General features: G+C 40.9%; 1 protein-coding gene across 3 annotated transcripts in view; it reads right to left on the minus strand.

Moving 5' to 3' along the window:
* Nucleotides 1–14,741, minus strand: part of SREK1 (splicing regulatory glutamic acid and lysine rich protein 1) — an 87,869-nt gene that overhangs the window by 27,564 nt on the left and 45,564 nt on the right. For 2 of the 3 annotated variants that reach the window (XR_012243129.1, XM_073623458.1), the window contains exons 4-9: nucleotides 12,599–12,631; nucleotides 11,400–11,606; nucleotides 9,371–9,549; nucleotides 7,636–7,766; nucleotides 6,355–6,460; nucleotides 2,015–2,134 (exon numbers count right to left, since the gene is read on the minus strand). Coding sequence is in view for 2 of the 3 variants with exons in the window: in XM_073623458.1 (XP_073479559.1) it covers nucleotides 2,015–2,134; nucleotides 6,355–6,460; nucleotides 7,636–7,766; nucleotides 9,371–9,549; nucleotides 11,400–11,606; nucleotides 12,599–12,631 (776 nt within the window). In the remaining variant the exon portion in view is untranslated. The remainder of the gene's footprint in view (nucleotides 1–2,014; nucleotides 2,135–6,354; nucleotides 6,461–7,635; nucleotides 7,767–9,370; nucleotides 9,550–11,399; nucleotides 11,607–12,598; nucleotides 12,632–14,741) is intronic. The other variant, XM_073623469.1, reaches the window with a different exon arrangement.

Raw genomic sequence — 14,741 nt, forward strand, 5'->3', positions numbered from 1 at the left:
CAATCTTGGCGCTGGCTCCCGCGACGGGGGGCTCGCAGGTGTCAAATCTCGCAGTTATCGGCGAGATTGACACAATATCGCGGTCACCTATTGTACCAATTATGACTGACAATGCGGTCATACTCAATCACCACAAAGCAAAATCACCAGAGGTAAGCATTTTTTTGTATAAGATCAGACTGAAATTCTATATGGTCCACCAACTCATAATGGTGTTTGTATTATGGATGAGCTCCAGCGTGTTCGCATACCCCACGTGCAGAGCCCGCCAGGAAGTCGGCACTGCGCTAATCACAGGCAGTGAGACATTGTCCTGATGCACGGCTGCAGAGATCGGGAAATGTCTCACTGCTTGTGATTAGCACAGTGCAGACTTCCTGGTGGGCTCTGAACGTGGGGTGTGTGAACACGCCGGAGCTCATCCTTAGTTTGTATCTAAGAGACTTTGGTAACTGCAATATGAAGAGTTTGCAGGAAAACTATATAAAGGGACATGATTGAGAAACCATATAATTTTCCAAATAACTCCACTTGAGCATTGAACACTGCATTAGGGTCTATTTACACCTGTCAGTTTTGTCACACTCTCAACTCAAATCAATTACAATGCATCAAAATGTGCATCAACACTCAATGCATAAGCCACACTGACATGTTCATCCATGCATTGTTCCTATACCTTTGTGTGTTTTACCAATCATTTTAAAGTCCAGTACAATGCAGTTTGACCTGTATTTTGATACCTTTTCACTGATCTCAACAGAAGAGAATCTATCAAATATGGACAAGTGTGTAATGGGCTCCTTGGAGTTTCTAGATATTTTCACATTTTGCACACATTCTGATGGTCTAAAGAGTGCGTGACAGTTCTTTAACTAAGATAATTGTGTTTAAGATATTGTGGTGCCAGTAAGTACCTATAGTATTCTACAAATTACATTTTTAAACCTAAGATTGCAGGGTCAGCCTGCATAAAGGGCACCATCTGAGAAAACATTCAGATCAGCATACATTCATTTGTCTAGTCATTTTGACATGCAGCTTTCACTCAAGCAATCTAAATATTTCACACAGCAACACTCAGACTAGAAGGGAGGGAGTCCGCACTGCATCAATCAGGACTACGGTTTTGCACAACTCTTGCCATCATTCTCAAATGCTTACAAGAGAGAAGAGCAAAGGGATGGCCTTGACAAGGTGCTGCACTTTTACTGTTCACACCCTTGGGTGGCTTAGCAAAGGCAGCCCCACATCTCTCTCAGCACAGGAATTCTCTAACTGTAATCTGCAGGGAAGTTTAAAAAAACAAAAAAAAAAAAAAACTGGCTATGCTGACTGGCAGACATGCTTGGGTCATCAGAACAGAAATACAAATCTTAAAGTGGAGTGCCACTCATTTTTTGTGTTTATTAAAAGTCAGCAGCTAAAAAAAGGTGTAGCTGATGACTTTTAATAAACACACACTCACCTGTCGAAAAATCCAGCGACGAGGCCGCCCAAAGCCTCGCCTCTCCGCGGCGCCGGTATTGCAAGTGTAGGCACCCGGCTGTGACAGCTTGCTGCTTCAAAGCCGGGTGCACACCGCGCATGTCGCACAGTGCCTCCCCATTGGTCGGCCAATCTTCTGGGACCTGTGACGTGTCCCAGAAGATTGCAAGGAGGGAGGGGGAGAGGAGCTTGAGCCTAGGCGGCTTGAACGGAAGAGGGAGCAGGTACCTATACTCCTCCTCCTCCCCCCCAAATGACAACCCAAATGTGGCATATTTGGGGGTGGGGGGAGGGAGTGATGCTTAAAGCGGAACTTCCCTTTTTGGGTGGTGCTCTGCTTTAAGGTAATAAAAATGGTTCACATAAACATGCATCTCAGCTTTGTATTCAGCCATTTGCCTGAAAAGATGTACTTTAAGCCAATCATATACACGTATGTATATTAAAACATAAGTGAAAAATGTAAAAGACTGATCTGTCCTAAAAAATCATTTTTTTTAGTGTCTTAGCTCAGCATTTCAGTTACCTAGAACGTGATCTGCTTTTTGATCTGCGTCGCTCTCTAGATCTCGAGCGTTTCTTGTGAGGACTCTTAGATTTCCGTCGCTCCTTGTGTCTGGACCGAGAACGGTTATGTGATCGACTTCTAAACAGTGAGGAAAACAATAAAAAGCATTAAAAGTACTTTAGTACATTATTATTGCCTTTATACCTAATAGGGCAATTATAAGGTAACTTGTAAAGAACATCAGAACTAATTTATCAGAGTATGAAAAAAAAAGACAGCTAGAATACAGCAATGTATTCCAGAAACTCCAATAAATGAGATCCAAACAAAAATGATGTTGTTTGTTGTTTTTTTTCCCCCTTTATTTCTGTGCCGTCAACAGCCAAATTTGAAATAGTTTGCTGATTTTACAAAATACCACACTGTATATCTGTTATATCTAAAAATCACATTTCTGGTATCTGTGTCTGGCAATAGCTAGAGCACAATATGGAATGAAACTAGCACACCATAGCGAACCCTGCCTTTACTTCTACATAGGGATGGATATGTTCTGTTTAAAAAGGAAGGTACGGTGTTATAGAGAATACATATATACACACACACACACACACACACACATACATATATATATATATACATACACAGTGGATATAAAAGTACACAAACACACACACCTGTTAAAATGTCAGGTTTCTGTGATATAAAAATGGGCAAATATTGCCAAGTCAAGATGTGCAATGCTTATAGACTCGTACCCAAAAAGACTGATTGCTGTAATAAAATCAAAAGGTGCTTCAACAAAGTATTAGTTTAAGGGTGTGCACACTTATGCAACCATATTATTTTTATCCCCCCCCAAAAAAAAAATATTTCAGTTTTTCAATTGAGTTGTACAGTTTATAGGTCACATTAAATGTGGACAAATTCTGAAATGATTTATCTTTGACTCATTTTTTTACATCACAGAAACCTGACATTTTAACCGAGTCAAAGATAAGTAATTTCAGAATTTGTCCACATTTAATGTGACCTATAAACTGTACAACTCAATTGAAAAACAAATATTTTAGGGGGGTAAAAATAAAAGACTAAAATAATGTGCTTGCATAAGTGTGCATGCCCTTAAACTAACATTTTGTTGAAGCACCTTTTGATTTTATTGCAACACTCTTTTGGGTTTGAGTCTAATCAGCATGGCACATCTTGACCAGGCAATATATGTCTTTTTTTTTTTTTTTTTTTTTACAGAAACCTGACATTTTAACAGGGGTGTGTGTGTGTGTGTGTGTGTGTGTGTGTGTGTGTGTGTGTGTGTGTGTGTGTGTGTGTGTGTGTGTGTGTGTGTGTGTGTGTGTGTGTGTGTGTGTATATATATATATATATACATATATATATATATATATATATATATACACACATACACATACATACATACACACACATATACATACATACATACACATATAGTGGGGGAAAAAATGATTTGATCCCAATCCCCTGCAGATTTTGTAAGTAGGGTATATAAGGTTTATCATGTGTATTTTAAATGAGAGACATAATATCAACCAAAATCTAGAAAAAACACATGATAAAAATGTTATAAATTGAGTTGCAGTTCAGTGAGTAAAATAAGTATTTGATCCCCATCAAAACGTGACTTTGTACTTGGTGGAGAAACCCTTGTTGGCAAGCACAGAGGTAAGACATTTCTTACAGTTGGCTACCAGGTTTGCAAACATCTTAGGAAGGATTTTAGTCCACTCTTCTTTACAGATTGTCTCTAAATCCTTAAGGTTTCTTGGCTGTCACTTGACAACTCGAAGTTTCAGCTCCCCCATAAATTTTCTATAGGATTAAGGCCTGGGGACTGGCTAGGCCACTCTATGACCCTTATGTGCTTCTTCTTGACCCACTCCTTTGTTGCCTTGGCAGTATGTTTTGGGTCATTGTCATGCTGGAAGACCCATCCACGACCCATCTTCAGTGTTCTGGCTGAGGGAAGAAGTTTCTCATCCAAGATTATACAATACATGACCCCGTCCATTGGCACCTCAATGCGGCAAAGTCGGCCTGTACCTTTAGCAGAAAAACAGCCCCAAATAATCTTTCCACCTCTGTGCTTCACAGTAGGGATGGTGTTCTTAGGGTCATAGACAGAATTTTTCGGAGCGGTCGAGTTAATGCCAAGGAGCTCAATTGTGTCTCAACTCTCAACTGTGGCTCAACTCATCTGACAACAGCACTTTCTCCCAATCCTTCTCTGAATCATTTAGATGTTCATTGGCAAACTTCAGACTAGCCTGTACATGTGCCTTCTTGAGGAGGAGGAGGAGGAGGATCTTGTGCGCACTGCAGAATTTCAATCAATGGTGGCGTATTGTGTTACCAATGGTTTGTTTGGTGACTGTGGTCCCAACTGCCTTGAGATCGTTCACAAGCTCCTCCCGTGTAGTTCTGGGCTGATCCCTCACTTTTCTCATGATCATCCTTACCCCATGAGGCGAAATCTTGCATGGAGCTCCAGACCGAGGGCGATTGATGGTTACATTGCATTTCTTCGATTGGCGAATAATCACTCAAACAGTTGTCTCCTCCTTACCAAGCTTCTTGCTGATGGTCTTGTAGCCCATTCCAGCCTCGTGCAGGTCCACAATCTTGTCCCTGACATCCTTTGACAGCTCTTTGGTCTTGCCCAGGATCGTGAGGTTTGAATGGAAGAAAGATTCTGTGGACAGGTGTCTTTTATACACATGAGTTGTCATTATGAGCACCTTCTTAAATTGAAGGTGAGAACTTACTGTAGGCACTCTATGGGAGGTTTGCTGGTTTGTGGGGGACCAAATACTTATTTTACTCACTGAATTGCAAATTTATAACATTTGTGACATGTATTTTTTCTGGATTTTTAGTTGATATTCTGTCTCTCATTTAAAAATACACCTATGATAAAAAAAAAAAAATTATACACCTTTCATTTCTTTGTAAGTAGGCAAACTTACAAATTCTGCAGGGGATCAAATAATTAATTTTCCCCATTGTATACATATTTAGTATCTCAGAAAATTAGAATATCGTGAAAAAGTTCAATATTATAGAGTCATGGTGTCATTCTAACCAGCCAATAAACTCAAAACACCTGTAAAAGGTATCCTGAGCCTTTAAATGGTCTCTCAGTCTGGGTCAGTAGGTTTCACAATCATGGGAAAGACTACTGACTCAACATTTGTCCAGAACACAGTCATTGACACCATCCACAAGGAGGGTAAGTCACAAAAGGTTATTTTTTTTTTTTTTCTTCTTACATATACTGTCACCATTGCAGTGTCGTCATATAACTGGTGTGGCAGTGATCAGGGACACTGACTGCCGACAGTATGAAAATTTTTTTTAAAAAGTTAATATTTTTTTTCTTTTTTAAAACACACTGTACCACTCTGGGGAAGTGATCAGGATTTCCTTTTTTAAAGGTGTGCTTATAGCAGTGAATTACATTGCTATTAGCAAGCATTTTATGGAATAAAACTGAATGTTTGTTTTGTCGTGATTAGCTGTGATTGGTCAAAGCTAATCACATGGTAAAGATGGGCTGTGATTGGCCCTGTCTGTACCATGTGACCAATCACAGCTAGCAACACAATGGATGGCAGGAAAGAAAGCCATCGGTTGTGTACAACTGTCATGTGTCCTGCTGTGATTGGTCCCGGCGGTCACATGGTCTTAGCAGCAGGCCGATACACTGATCAGTCATCGGCTGTATCCCATGGACACAGCCAGTGGCAGATTGGGCCGCTACACGGCCACGCAATCGGCGCTTCCTGACAGGATGTCATATGACATCCAGTCAGGATTGGAAAGCACCCGCCCCGCCATCAATTGACTATAGTCTGGGTGGCAAGTGGTTAAAGAAATGCACAAGATATGAATGTTTGTCTATCCAGCCCTGTGATTTACACTGCTTTAATGTCTTTCTGTTAAAGTTTTACTTTCACCCACAAGTCTCCTCCTGAACCCCCACCCTGTGACTCAACAATGCAAGGAGAAGCAGATGAATGAACTGGAATTGCTCCGTGTGTTGCTTCTCTCTCCCATTCACCAAGTTCTGTTGTAAAGGGGACTAAAATAGGCTAACACCAAGTCAAATTTAGACACTTAAACTGCTTGCATTTAAAAAAAAATTACATATAAAATAGATATTATAATCATTAGAGCTGCATTAAAGTTGAGCCTTTTGCATCTACCTGGATTTCAGCTTTGAAAAAAAATAAAATGTAACAGCAGTTAGGTGTTAAATTATGATGAATATGTACATTATCATAAAACTAGTCCAAAATCATTATGTCTCCACATTAATCTACCTGTGCTTTGAGTGTGAACGTTTCCAACTAGATCGGGATCTAGAGCGGGACGGCGAGCGCGATCTGGAGTGTTGCTGCAATACCTTGTCAACTGGTTTACCAGGCTCTATTATTCAGAATAAAAACAAATATAGAATGCAAAAAAGAAAAAAAAAAAACAGCATTCATAACATTTGATACTAAGATGATTCACGTATACATTTAAAAGAAAGCAAAAGATTAAATTAAATACAAGTCCTTCATACTGCGGGTTCTGTATCAAGTGAAAACTGATTGGCTCTCACAGCAGTCACATAAGTGGAAGCCTGTGACTCCCAATCAGAAGACTTGACCATAAGCGGTCAGTGAATGCTTGGTCAATGTGCTGAAAGCACACAACCTCCTGTTGCCCTGGACACATATGTCCGGTGGCTAGGCATTAAAGTCCACCTATCTTGGTGCCACATATATGCGTTACACACCCAGCAAGTGGTTAAATGAATAGCAGAATACTGTTATAAAATGTGGAGCTGCTGAAATTGCTAAATAGAACACCTCTGCCTTTTAAAATGCAAAAGGAGAGCTGCCAATATGTCTCCAGCATATGGCACTCTGCATTTTGCATGTCTCCAACTCTTAGCCCCCTGTCATGAGCAGCCACAACACAGTTCATGCAGGGCAAAATAGGGGAAAGCTATCTATACTGCATCATGGGAGACAAACTTTTTCTTGGGTAAAACCATTTACGAGTTTTATACAGGTTCCCAGTTTTTAAATTTGTCAGTGCAAAACTCCTCTTAGAACCCGCTAGTTTTGTTTTTTTTTTTAAAACCAAAAAATGCTGATAACAGCCTATGTGTGCATGGACACATAGGATAACATGATAGGGAGTTTATGAACTGTAGAAAAAAAAAAAAAAATGTCTGAAGCCAAAAACAACTGCTGTAATAACGTCCAGTGTGCATGAGGCCTAAAGGTTATGCCATCATTGCCAAATGAAAAGCAAAGATGAAAACCTTCCATAAGGTGTGAATGCAACCACACTCCGGTTAGTTGCAGCAGGGGTTCCCACGATTAGCTATAAGAGGCAGTCAAAATTAAAGCAATGGGGAGCTGTTGGCTCCACAGCTAATCATGGCCACTCGCATGTAATCTCTAATCCAGCTATCACATGCGAGTGATCAGCCCTCGACACAGGCAGTCTGTGGGCCAAGAACCAGGTTGGACAGCACACGCTTGCACAATTCATTTTTCAACACTGGAAAATACAATTCACCCAGGTGTGGAAGTAAAGTGACATACCTGGCTCAATGGCCTCAGAAATCAATGACTGTGCTTCTCGTACCCGCTTCATCACCTCTTCTAACTCCTTTGCAGCAGCTTGTGGGGTCAATTCAGGGGGTTTCACAATTGCATTATTAGAATGATTGATTCTGAATGAAAAAAATAGGATATTTGAACTCACTGTAAAATGTTATTTTTTGGAGTCCATTGAGGGACACAGAAGTCTTAAATCTTTAGATTATAATGCCAGATACAAGATGATTCAGCTATGGCATAAAATAAAAAACACGAGACCAGGCCGCCAGTTTAGGTTTTCCAGTCACTTAAAATTTTTTTTTTAAAAAGTCAACATCTACAAATACTGTAGCTGCTAACTTTTAATAAAAAAGATATTTACCTGTCCAAGGATCCAGCGCTGTCCTTACCAAGGTCAATTCATAGTGCTGCCATGCTGAGTGGGGGAAGCCAGCCTATGCGATTTCAGTAAACCTGGGGAGTGTGTACCTGTCAAAACTAGGTACCTGCTCCCCAATAAAAAAAAAAAAAAATGTATGCTGGAAAAGTAGAAGGGGCAGTGGACAAGGAGGGAGAGCGGAACTTCCATTTTTCAGTGAAGTTCTGCTTTAAATACTCACCTGAAAGAGGTAATGGTGACAAAAAACACCACCATGTTGTTGAGAGCAGAGAAGAGGCGGTCTCTAATAGGTTCAAATAGCAGGTTTTGAAGCACAGAGAGAACAAGAGTCAGATCCCGTAAAGTCACAAAGGAGTAAACAGTGGGAGGTGCATGAGCAGAATTCTGACCCTTAATGCCAACACTGACCTTTAAAGCCAAACACTGGTCCAGATGCAGCTGTTGGAGCCAAAGGAGCACATGGGGGGGTCGGGAAGCCAAATGAACAACTAGGACAGGAGGAGCGACATTTATTGTGACCAACACACTTTACTCCTGCACTTGCAAAAATGCCAGTGGGAGAGAGAGAAGAGGCGGCTTTCAGCGGGTGCAAGAGGAAAAAGGGATTGGTTACAGTAAATGCCACTCCTGCTGCCCCTCTTGTCTAAGTTCTGGGGTCAGCATGAAAAAATAAATAAAAATCGCAGTCTACCTGTTACCTAGCCATGATCAAGCAGATCACGATCGACGGGTTGCCAACCCCCACACTAGAGGATTCCTGTAAATGGAGATGAACCGGCCCAGTTTTTCTTTGAACTTGCAAGTCAGTCAGCCCACATTTGGCACCCTGTTATAGAGGTCCTGGAACACCTCTGATTGCAGAGACAACTCTGTTGGATCCAGACACTGCTGTAGGGACAGCCAACTTGTCCGAAGCTCTAACATGTAGACTGACTAGAACCTGAGAGGGATTAGAACACCTGTCAAGTTTTTATTGCTGTCTGTGCCTTTGGGAAGAGTCATCCTCTGTTGTGTTTACTGTTACAATCGAAAGTAAAAATAAAAGAAAATTCCAAATTTTGGGTTGTCCCAACAGTAAAAGGGGATATCTTCCCAAGGAAACACTAGTTCTGGTGATCACCAGGGATTCCCTCTCTTTGGACAGCGTGAAAACAAATTCTGCAGTAATTGACTATTTTAAATTATAACTAAATAGAGGACACTGCCCTGAGACAGGATATAGAATATTGAATGTATCCATTCTGCCCATTTCAGCATTTTCCACATAATAGAGAATACTGTGATTTCAGAAAACAGCCTATGAGAAATTTCTTTTTAACTCTAGGCAAAGTCACTTACTTAAGGGGTCTGTCACCAAACATAACTCCATTGAATGTGAGCGCTCGCGTCACTGAATTCTGGTCAGAAAACTCTACGAAAGCAAATCGTGTTGGCTGAGTTTCATCACCAGCCATACGAACAAAGCGGACATCCCCAACTTGCTTAAAGAATTCCAGAAGTTGCTCAGCTGTTGTAGTCTGCAGGATAAGTGAATGACAAAAATAAGTTGTCAACACAGACTCAAAAAACTTTTGAAGAATGAGCACAAGTAATTTAAAGTGTAAATTCACGCTTGCCTGGAACAAAAATAAATGCAAATTATAGATACAGGAGGTGATGTATTCTATTTAGATACCAAGTGTGAAAACTACATTGACAGCTGTAGACAGCATTTCTCTCCAGTTCAGGTCACTTAAGAAGTCATGCTGGGTCACATGACTCACAGTAGTGCTGCATTGTGGGCTCTTCAGAAGAGTCCTCACCCACTGTGACTAAAGACTTAAAAAAAAGTGTCATTAAACCCAGGACCCTGCATTCACTATATCAGTTTTTTTTAGCAATGTTAGTTTTTTGGCAATAGATGGTGCTAGTTAGGTTTTTTTTGTCTTTCTTCAAATGCGCCATATCATTCTAATGTATTGAGGACAAGTTGCCAATGCTCAGTATGGCAATCTTGCTGGACTCATAGATATTTATTGTGAGCAGTGTGTGGCGTCCTCCTGTGGCCCATACCCAACAACGTCATCGATGACGAAACGCATCAGACGGGGTCTAAGTAAAGTCACCACACACTAAGATCAAATGGAGGAGTGGGACCTCCCGTTGCACTGTCTGGAGGATTTCACACTTCAGTCGGACTTTTTTTTTTTTACTTTGCACCGGCAAAAGTTTTTTTTTTTTTTTTTTTTTTTTTTTTAAAGGTCTTCAGGGATTTTCCTCCTTTTTATCAGCACATCTATTTTTTTTTTTTTTGGATACACTGATTAATGTCAGGACATTTTGGATATTAATTTATGTTTAAAATGTATTCATGTTACATATTTATTAATTTTAAATCACACAGCGCTGCACTATTTACTTGATATATATGTGAACCCTTACCATTGACAAAATAATTTTTCTCCATTTCTCTTTTTTAAAAGGCAGAGTGACAGCAGTACAATGAATTTCCTGAAGAGCTGTGCAGGGGGGCGTGTTAGTAGAAGTCTGGCCACGGATGTACAAGCAAGCTGTGCTTGGGAACAGCATCCTTTAGCTTTCTTTTTTTTTTTTTGTTTACAAACTTTTTTATTTGGTACAAAGAAATATCCTTTAGCTTTCATGCCTTTGTGTGGTCTTTTCATCAATAGGAAAGCAGGGGGACTGGCAGGATCACCAGCTACTTCACACAAAGGAAGCAATACAAAGAGAACAGGATACTTTTTCATGCAAGTACATGGTACAGCAGGCTCATAGAAATATAAAACGTTGGGGTAACACACTTTAAATGTGTCCCACCCGCTGTACGTATATATATGTCCTCGGCAGGAAGCAGTTATAGGATGCCAGCCATGATCCTGGTATCAGTTTTTTCACCTGGCAATGGACTTTCCTGTAGAAGTGATCTGAGCGGCTCTACAGTTGCTCAATCACGTCCAAAAGGTGCAGAAGGGACATCCCCCACCACTATTCCCAAGCTCTCCACTGCAAACATGGAGCCGGGACCACAGAATCGTTGGGCCTGGTGAACACAAAGGAGGTAGTGGTAAATTTGTACCCATCCCTCCTCTGTGACTAGTGAAAAAGGAAACCAGGAGGATTTAATTACTTCTGGTTTCAGCTTGTAAAGCATCTGATCAAACCGATTTAAAGTGCCTCTGCCCCCCACCCGCATTCACACGCAAATGCGAACCCATACGTAGGTCCCACGCACATATGTAAACGGTGATAGTGTATCGCTGCAAACATAAATCTAAGAAAAATGAATGCACGGCAAATATTCAACATGTAAATATAGACAGACAGACATGAAAGCTGTGCAACCGAGACTACATTAAAACAGAAATACCTGCGAGTTTAAATTTCCGACATAAATCGTTCTTCTGATTTCGTCCACTTTTGTGGGGTCTACATTTCCCATTAATGGTGGCTGTTGCAGATCAGCGAGTGCTGGTATGGCAGGTGTGAGAGCTGGCAGAACTGGGGCAAGAGCTGGAATAACCGGTTCTAAAGGAGTGGGCAACGTAGCTGCCAATGTGGTAAATGGCATGCTGAGCTGCACAGAAAAGTGTATAGTTTGGGTTAATAAAATGATCTGCAAAGTCTACAGAAGGACTTACTGAACAACAAAGCTGCTGATCACTTAGAGTGGTAGTAAACTTGTTTCTTCTACTTTTACCCACAGGTAAGCTTATAATAAAGCTTACCTTAGGTAAAATGAGTATCTCCTAAACATACACCGTTTAGGAGATATTCCAATGTGCAGCCGCCAGTGACGTCACCAGCGTATGCGCTCTGAAGGAATGGCATACCCGTGCTGTTCCTTCAGCGCTGTGTTCCGTGGCCAAGACTCGACATCATCGCAGCACGGCCATTCAGGTGGCCGCAGCCTGCGAACCCGGAAAGAGGAAGCCCTGTCAGCAGCTGGAGGGATTCATTTTAAAAGGCAAGTCTCTCATAATGTGCATACTTGCACATTATGACATTATCTTGCAGGAGGACTGGCCTTTTTTCAATTTTTTTCTGCGTTTACTACCGCTTTTAAGTTCATAAACCAAAAGTCTGAAATGGTTTCCATATTTACAAATTATTAAATGATGCTTCTGTATAATAAATATTACAGAATAATTGCACATCCAACACAACAAACATTTCTCCCGAATCTCTCCTCCCCCTACCCTTTTATACATAAAAATTAGTTCAAAGATGGCTGCACACACTTCTGACAAGTCTCAAAGTCTAGGGAGGATTGTTATTTTTTTTTTTTTTTTTTTGGTGCTGTGGTATGTGCTGGATAAGTTCAAGCAGTTTTTAGTAAGCTGCCCTTTTTTTAATAACCATACAGAACCTGCTGCTGCCAGGGCATCCACCTTTAGAAAGCCACCAACACCACAGCCTGTCCTGGCTGCACCTTTCTCAGTCACAGGTCCATGAAGCAATTCCAAAAACAGAAGTAGATATATACTATATACACATACGTGCTATAAATGACACAAAAGCATTTCAATACAACACCAAATGATAGAAGAAAAGGTAAAAGGCACTTACCAAGGGTACATCCACTTTCTCTCTTCTTAGAACCTAGGAAGTCAAATAAACGAATGGTAGCTACTATAGAAAAAAAAAAATCTGACAACCAAATACACATTCTGCCTAGAAGCATAACATACTGATATAAATGGCCAGCCAAAATGGAAATACTAAATGTAGAGATACAACAACTGTAGCCCGACCTCATAAAATATACAATTTTTGGACCAAATCCAGTCATTACATTATGCAAGGTCACTAAAATGGAATTTTCGATTTCCCTGTAAAATTCTTTTCTTGGAGTACAACAAGAGAAATAGGGCATCTTCTGTGACAAGGTGGTTCTACAGCCTCAGCCGTCATTTTTACCTATGGGGAACTCTGTCTTTCCGCTCTAAGCCTCAGATGCCAAGGGAAAAAGTTATTCACACTATGGATGTGGTTTGTGCTATTAGGTGTTACCTGAAGTCAACTGCTATTTGTCAGTTGGATTCCCTTTTTGTGCTTCCCGAAGGTCCAAGGAAGGGTCATGCAGCTTCCAAATTTATAATTTCTTATCTTGGTGGATTAGTCAGCCTGTTTCTCAAGCCTACATTCTAAAGGGCACTTTCCACCATTTTCACTGATGGGTCATTCTACTAAGAGTTGGTGCTTTCTGAGCTTTGGTAGCTCAAGTTTACAAAGCTGATAACGGGTCTTCAATTCATACTGTCACAGTTTTATCGAGTAGATGTTAGAGCCACTGGGGATGCTGCATGAGGTTCTAACCTGTTCTGGTTTAGTTGTATGGGGGCAGTTGGCTTGTTGCTGTGTTGCCTTCCCCTCATGTTCAGTGCTTCGGGACATCCCTATGGTAATGGATATGAAAAGGTCTGTGATGGACAATATAGAGGATACAATTTCTGGTTTACCTGTAAAATCTCTCTTGGAATATATCATGGAACACAGAGATCTTACTCCTCTGTCTTAGGCCCCTTTCACACATACGGACAGTTTGTCTGTTTTTCATCCATCTGTTGACAGATGAAAAACATACATCAATGCATTCCTATGGAAAAATGTATGACAACGGATAATCTATTTTCATCCGCTTCCATCAACATCAGTTTTTTTGAACGGATGAAAGCCCTATTTTTCATCAGTCAAAAAAATGGATTTAAACCGACAAATGGTCAGTTTATCATCTGTTTTTGCATTGGTTGTTAGGGGCAACCAGTCACTGTGGGAGGGAAGGGGGTGGTGGCAGAGAAAGGCAGGAGAGCAGCATACATAGTGAGGGGGCAGTCTGTACAGACAGGCTCCCTCACCTGCCGGCGCTGACCGTCATTGTCAGCTTTTAAATGCAATTGCCGGCTTTTTTTTCTGTAGGTTTTGGAGCTGTCATTTGGGGGGGGGGGGGGCAGTGTGTGCAAGGAAAGAAGAGATGTACATACAGTGAGGGGGCTTTTAAATCTAATGGCCGGCTCTTGCTTTTTAGATTTACTAAAACTGGAGAACTTAGAATCTATTGCAGCTGTGCCAATCAGCTTCTAAACTCAGCTTGTTCAATTAAGCTTTGGGAATAAAACCTGGAAGATGATTGGTTTCAATGCAGAGCTGCACCAGATTTTGCACTGCCCAGTTTTAGTAAATCAACCTCAATGTATCTCTCTGTTCTTAGATCAAAGGAATGAACTTTGGTCTGTAGATTAGGGCAGTTCACTTAAAGACTGAACCTTTTTCTGACACTTGCTGGTTACAAGTTAAAAATCAGTATTTTTTTTACTTAGAACCCCCAAACATTATATTAATATATATATCCATACATATATACTCGAGTATAAGTCGAGGCCCTAATTTTCCACAAAAAGAAAAAAAAAAAAAAAAAAAAAAATGGGAAAAATGTATTGACCCGAGTATAAGACGAGGGTGAGAAATGCACAGCTACTGTAAGTGGAAAAGAGGGTCAACAATGCCCATTTGCAACCTCACTGTGCCCATTTGCATGCTTCACTGTGCTTATTTGCAGCCATAGGTCCCCGAACTTCAAACTCGGTAGTTAAGGATTCCTAGATGCCCCCTAGCTGCAGCCAAAATTTGGGGTCTTTGAACCCAAAGGGTCCCGAAATGACATTGCTGCAGATGGACACAGTTGACCAACTTTGGGGCCTCGTATCTCGGG

The sequence above is a fragment of the Aquarana catesbeiana genome, linkage group LG01 (assembly GCF_042186555.1).
Source record: "Aquarana catesbeiana isolate 2022-GZ linkage group LG01, ASM4218655v1, whole genome shotgun sequence".
NCBI lineage: Eukaryota > Metazoa > Chordata > Amphibia > Anura > Ranidae > Aquarana > Aquarana catesbeiana.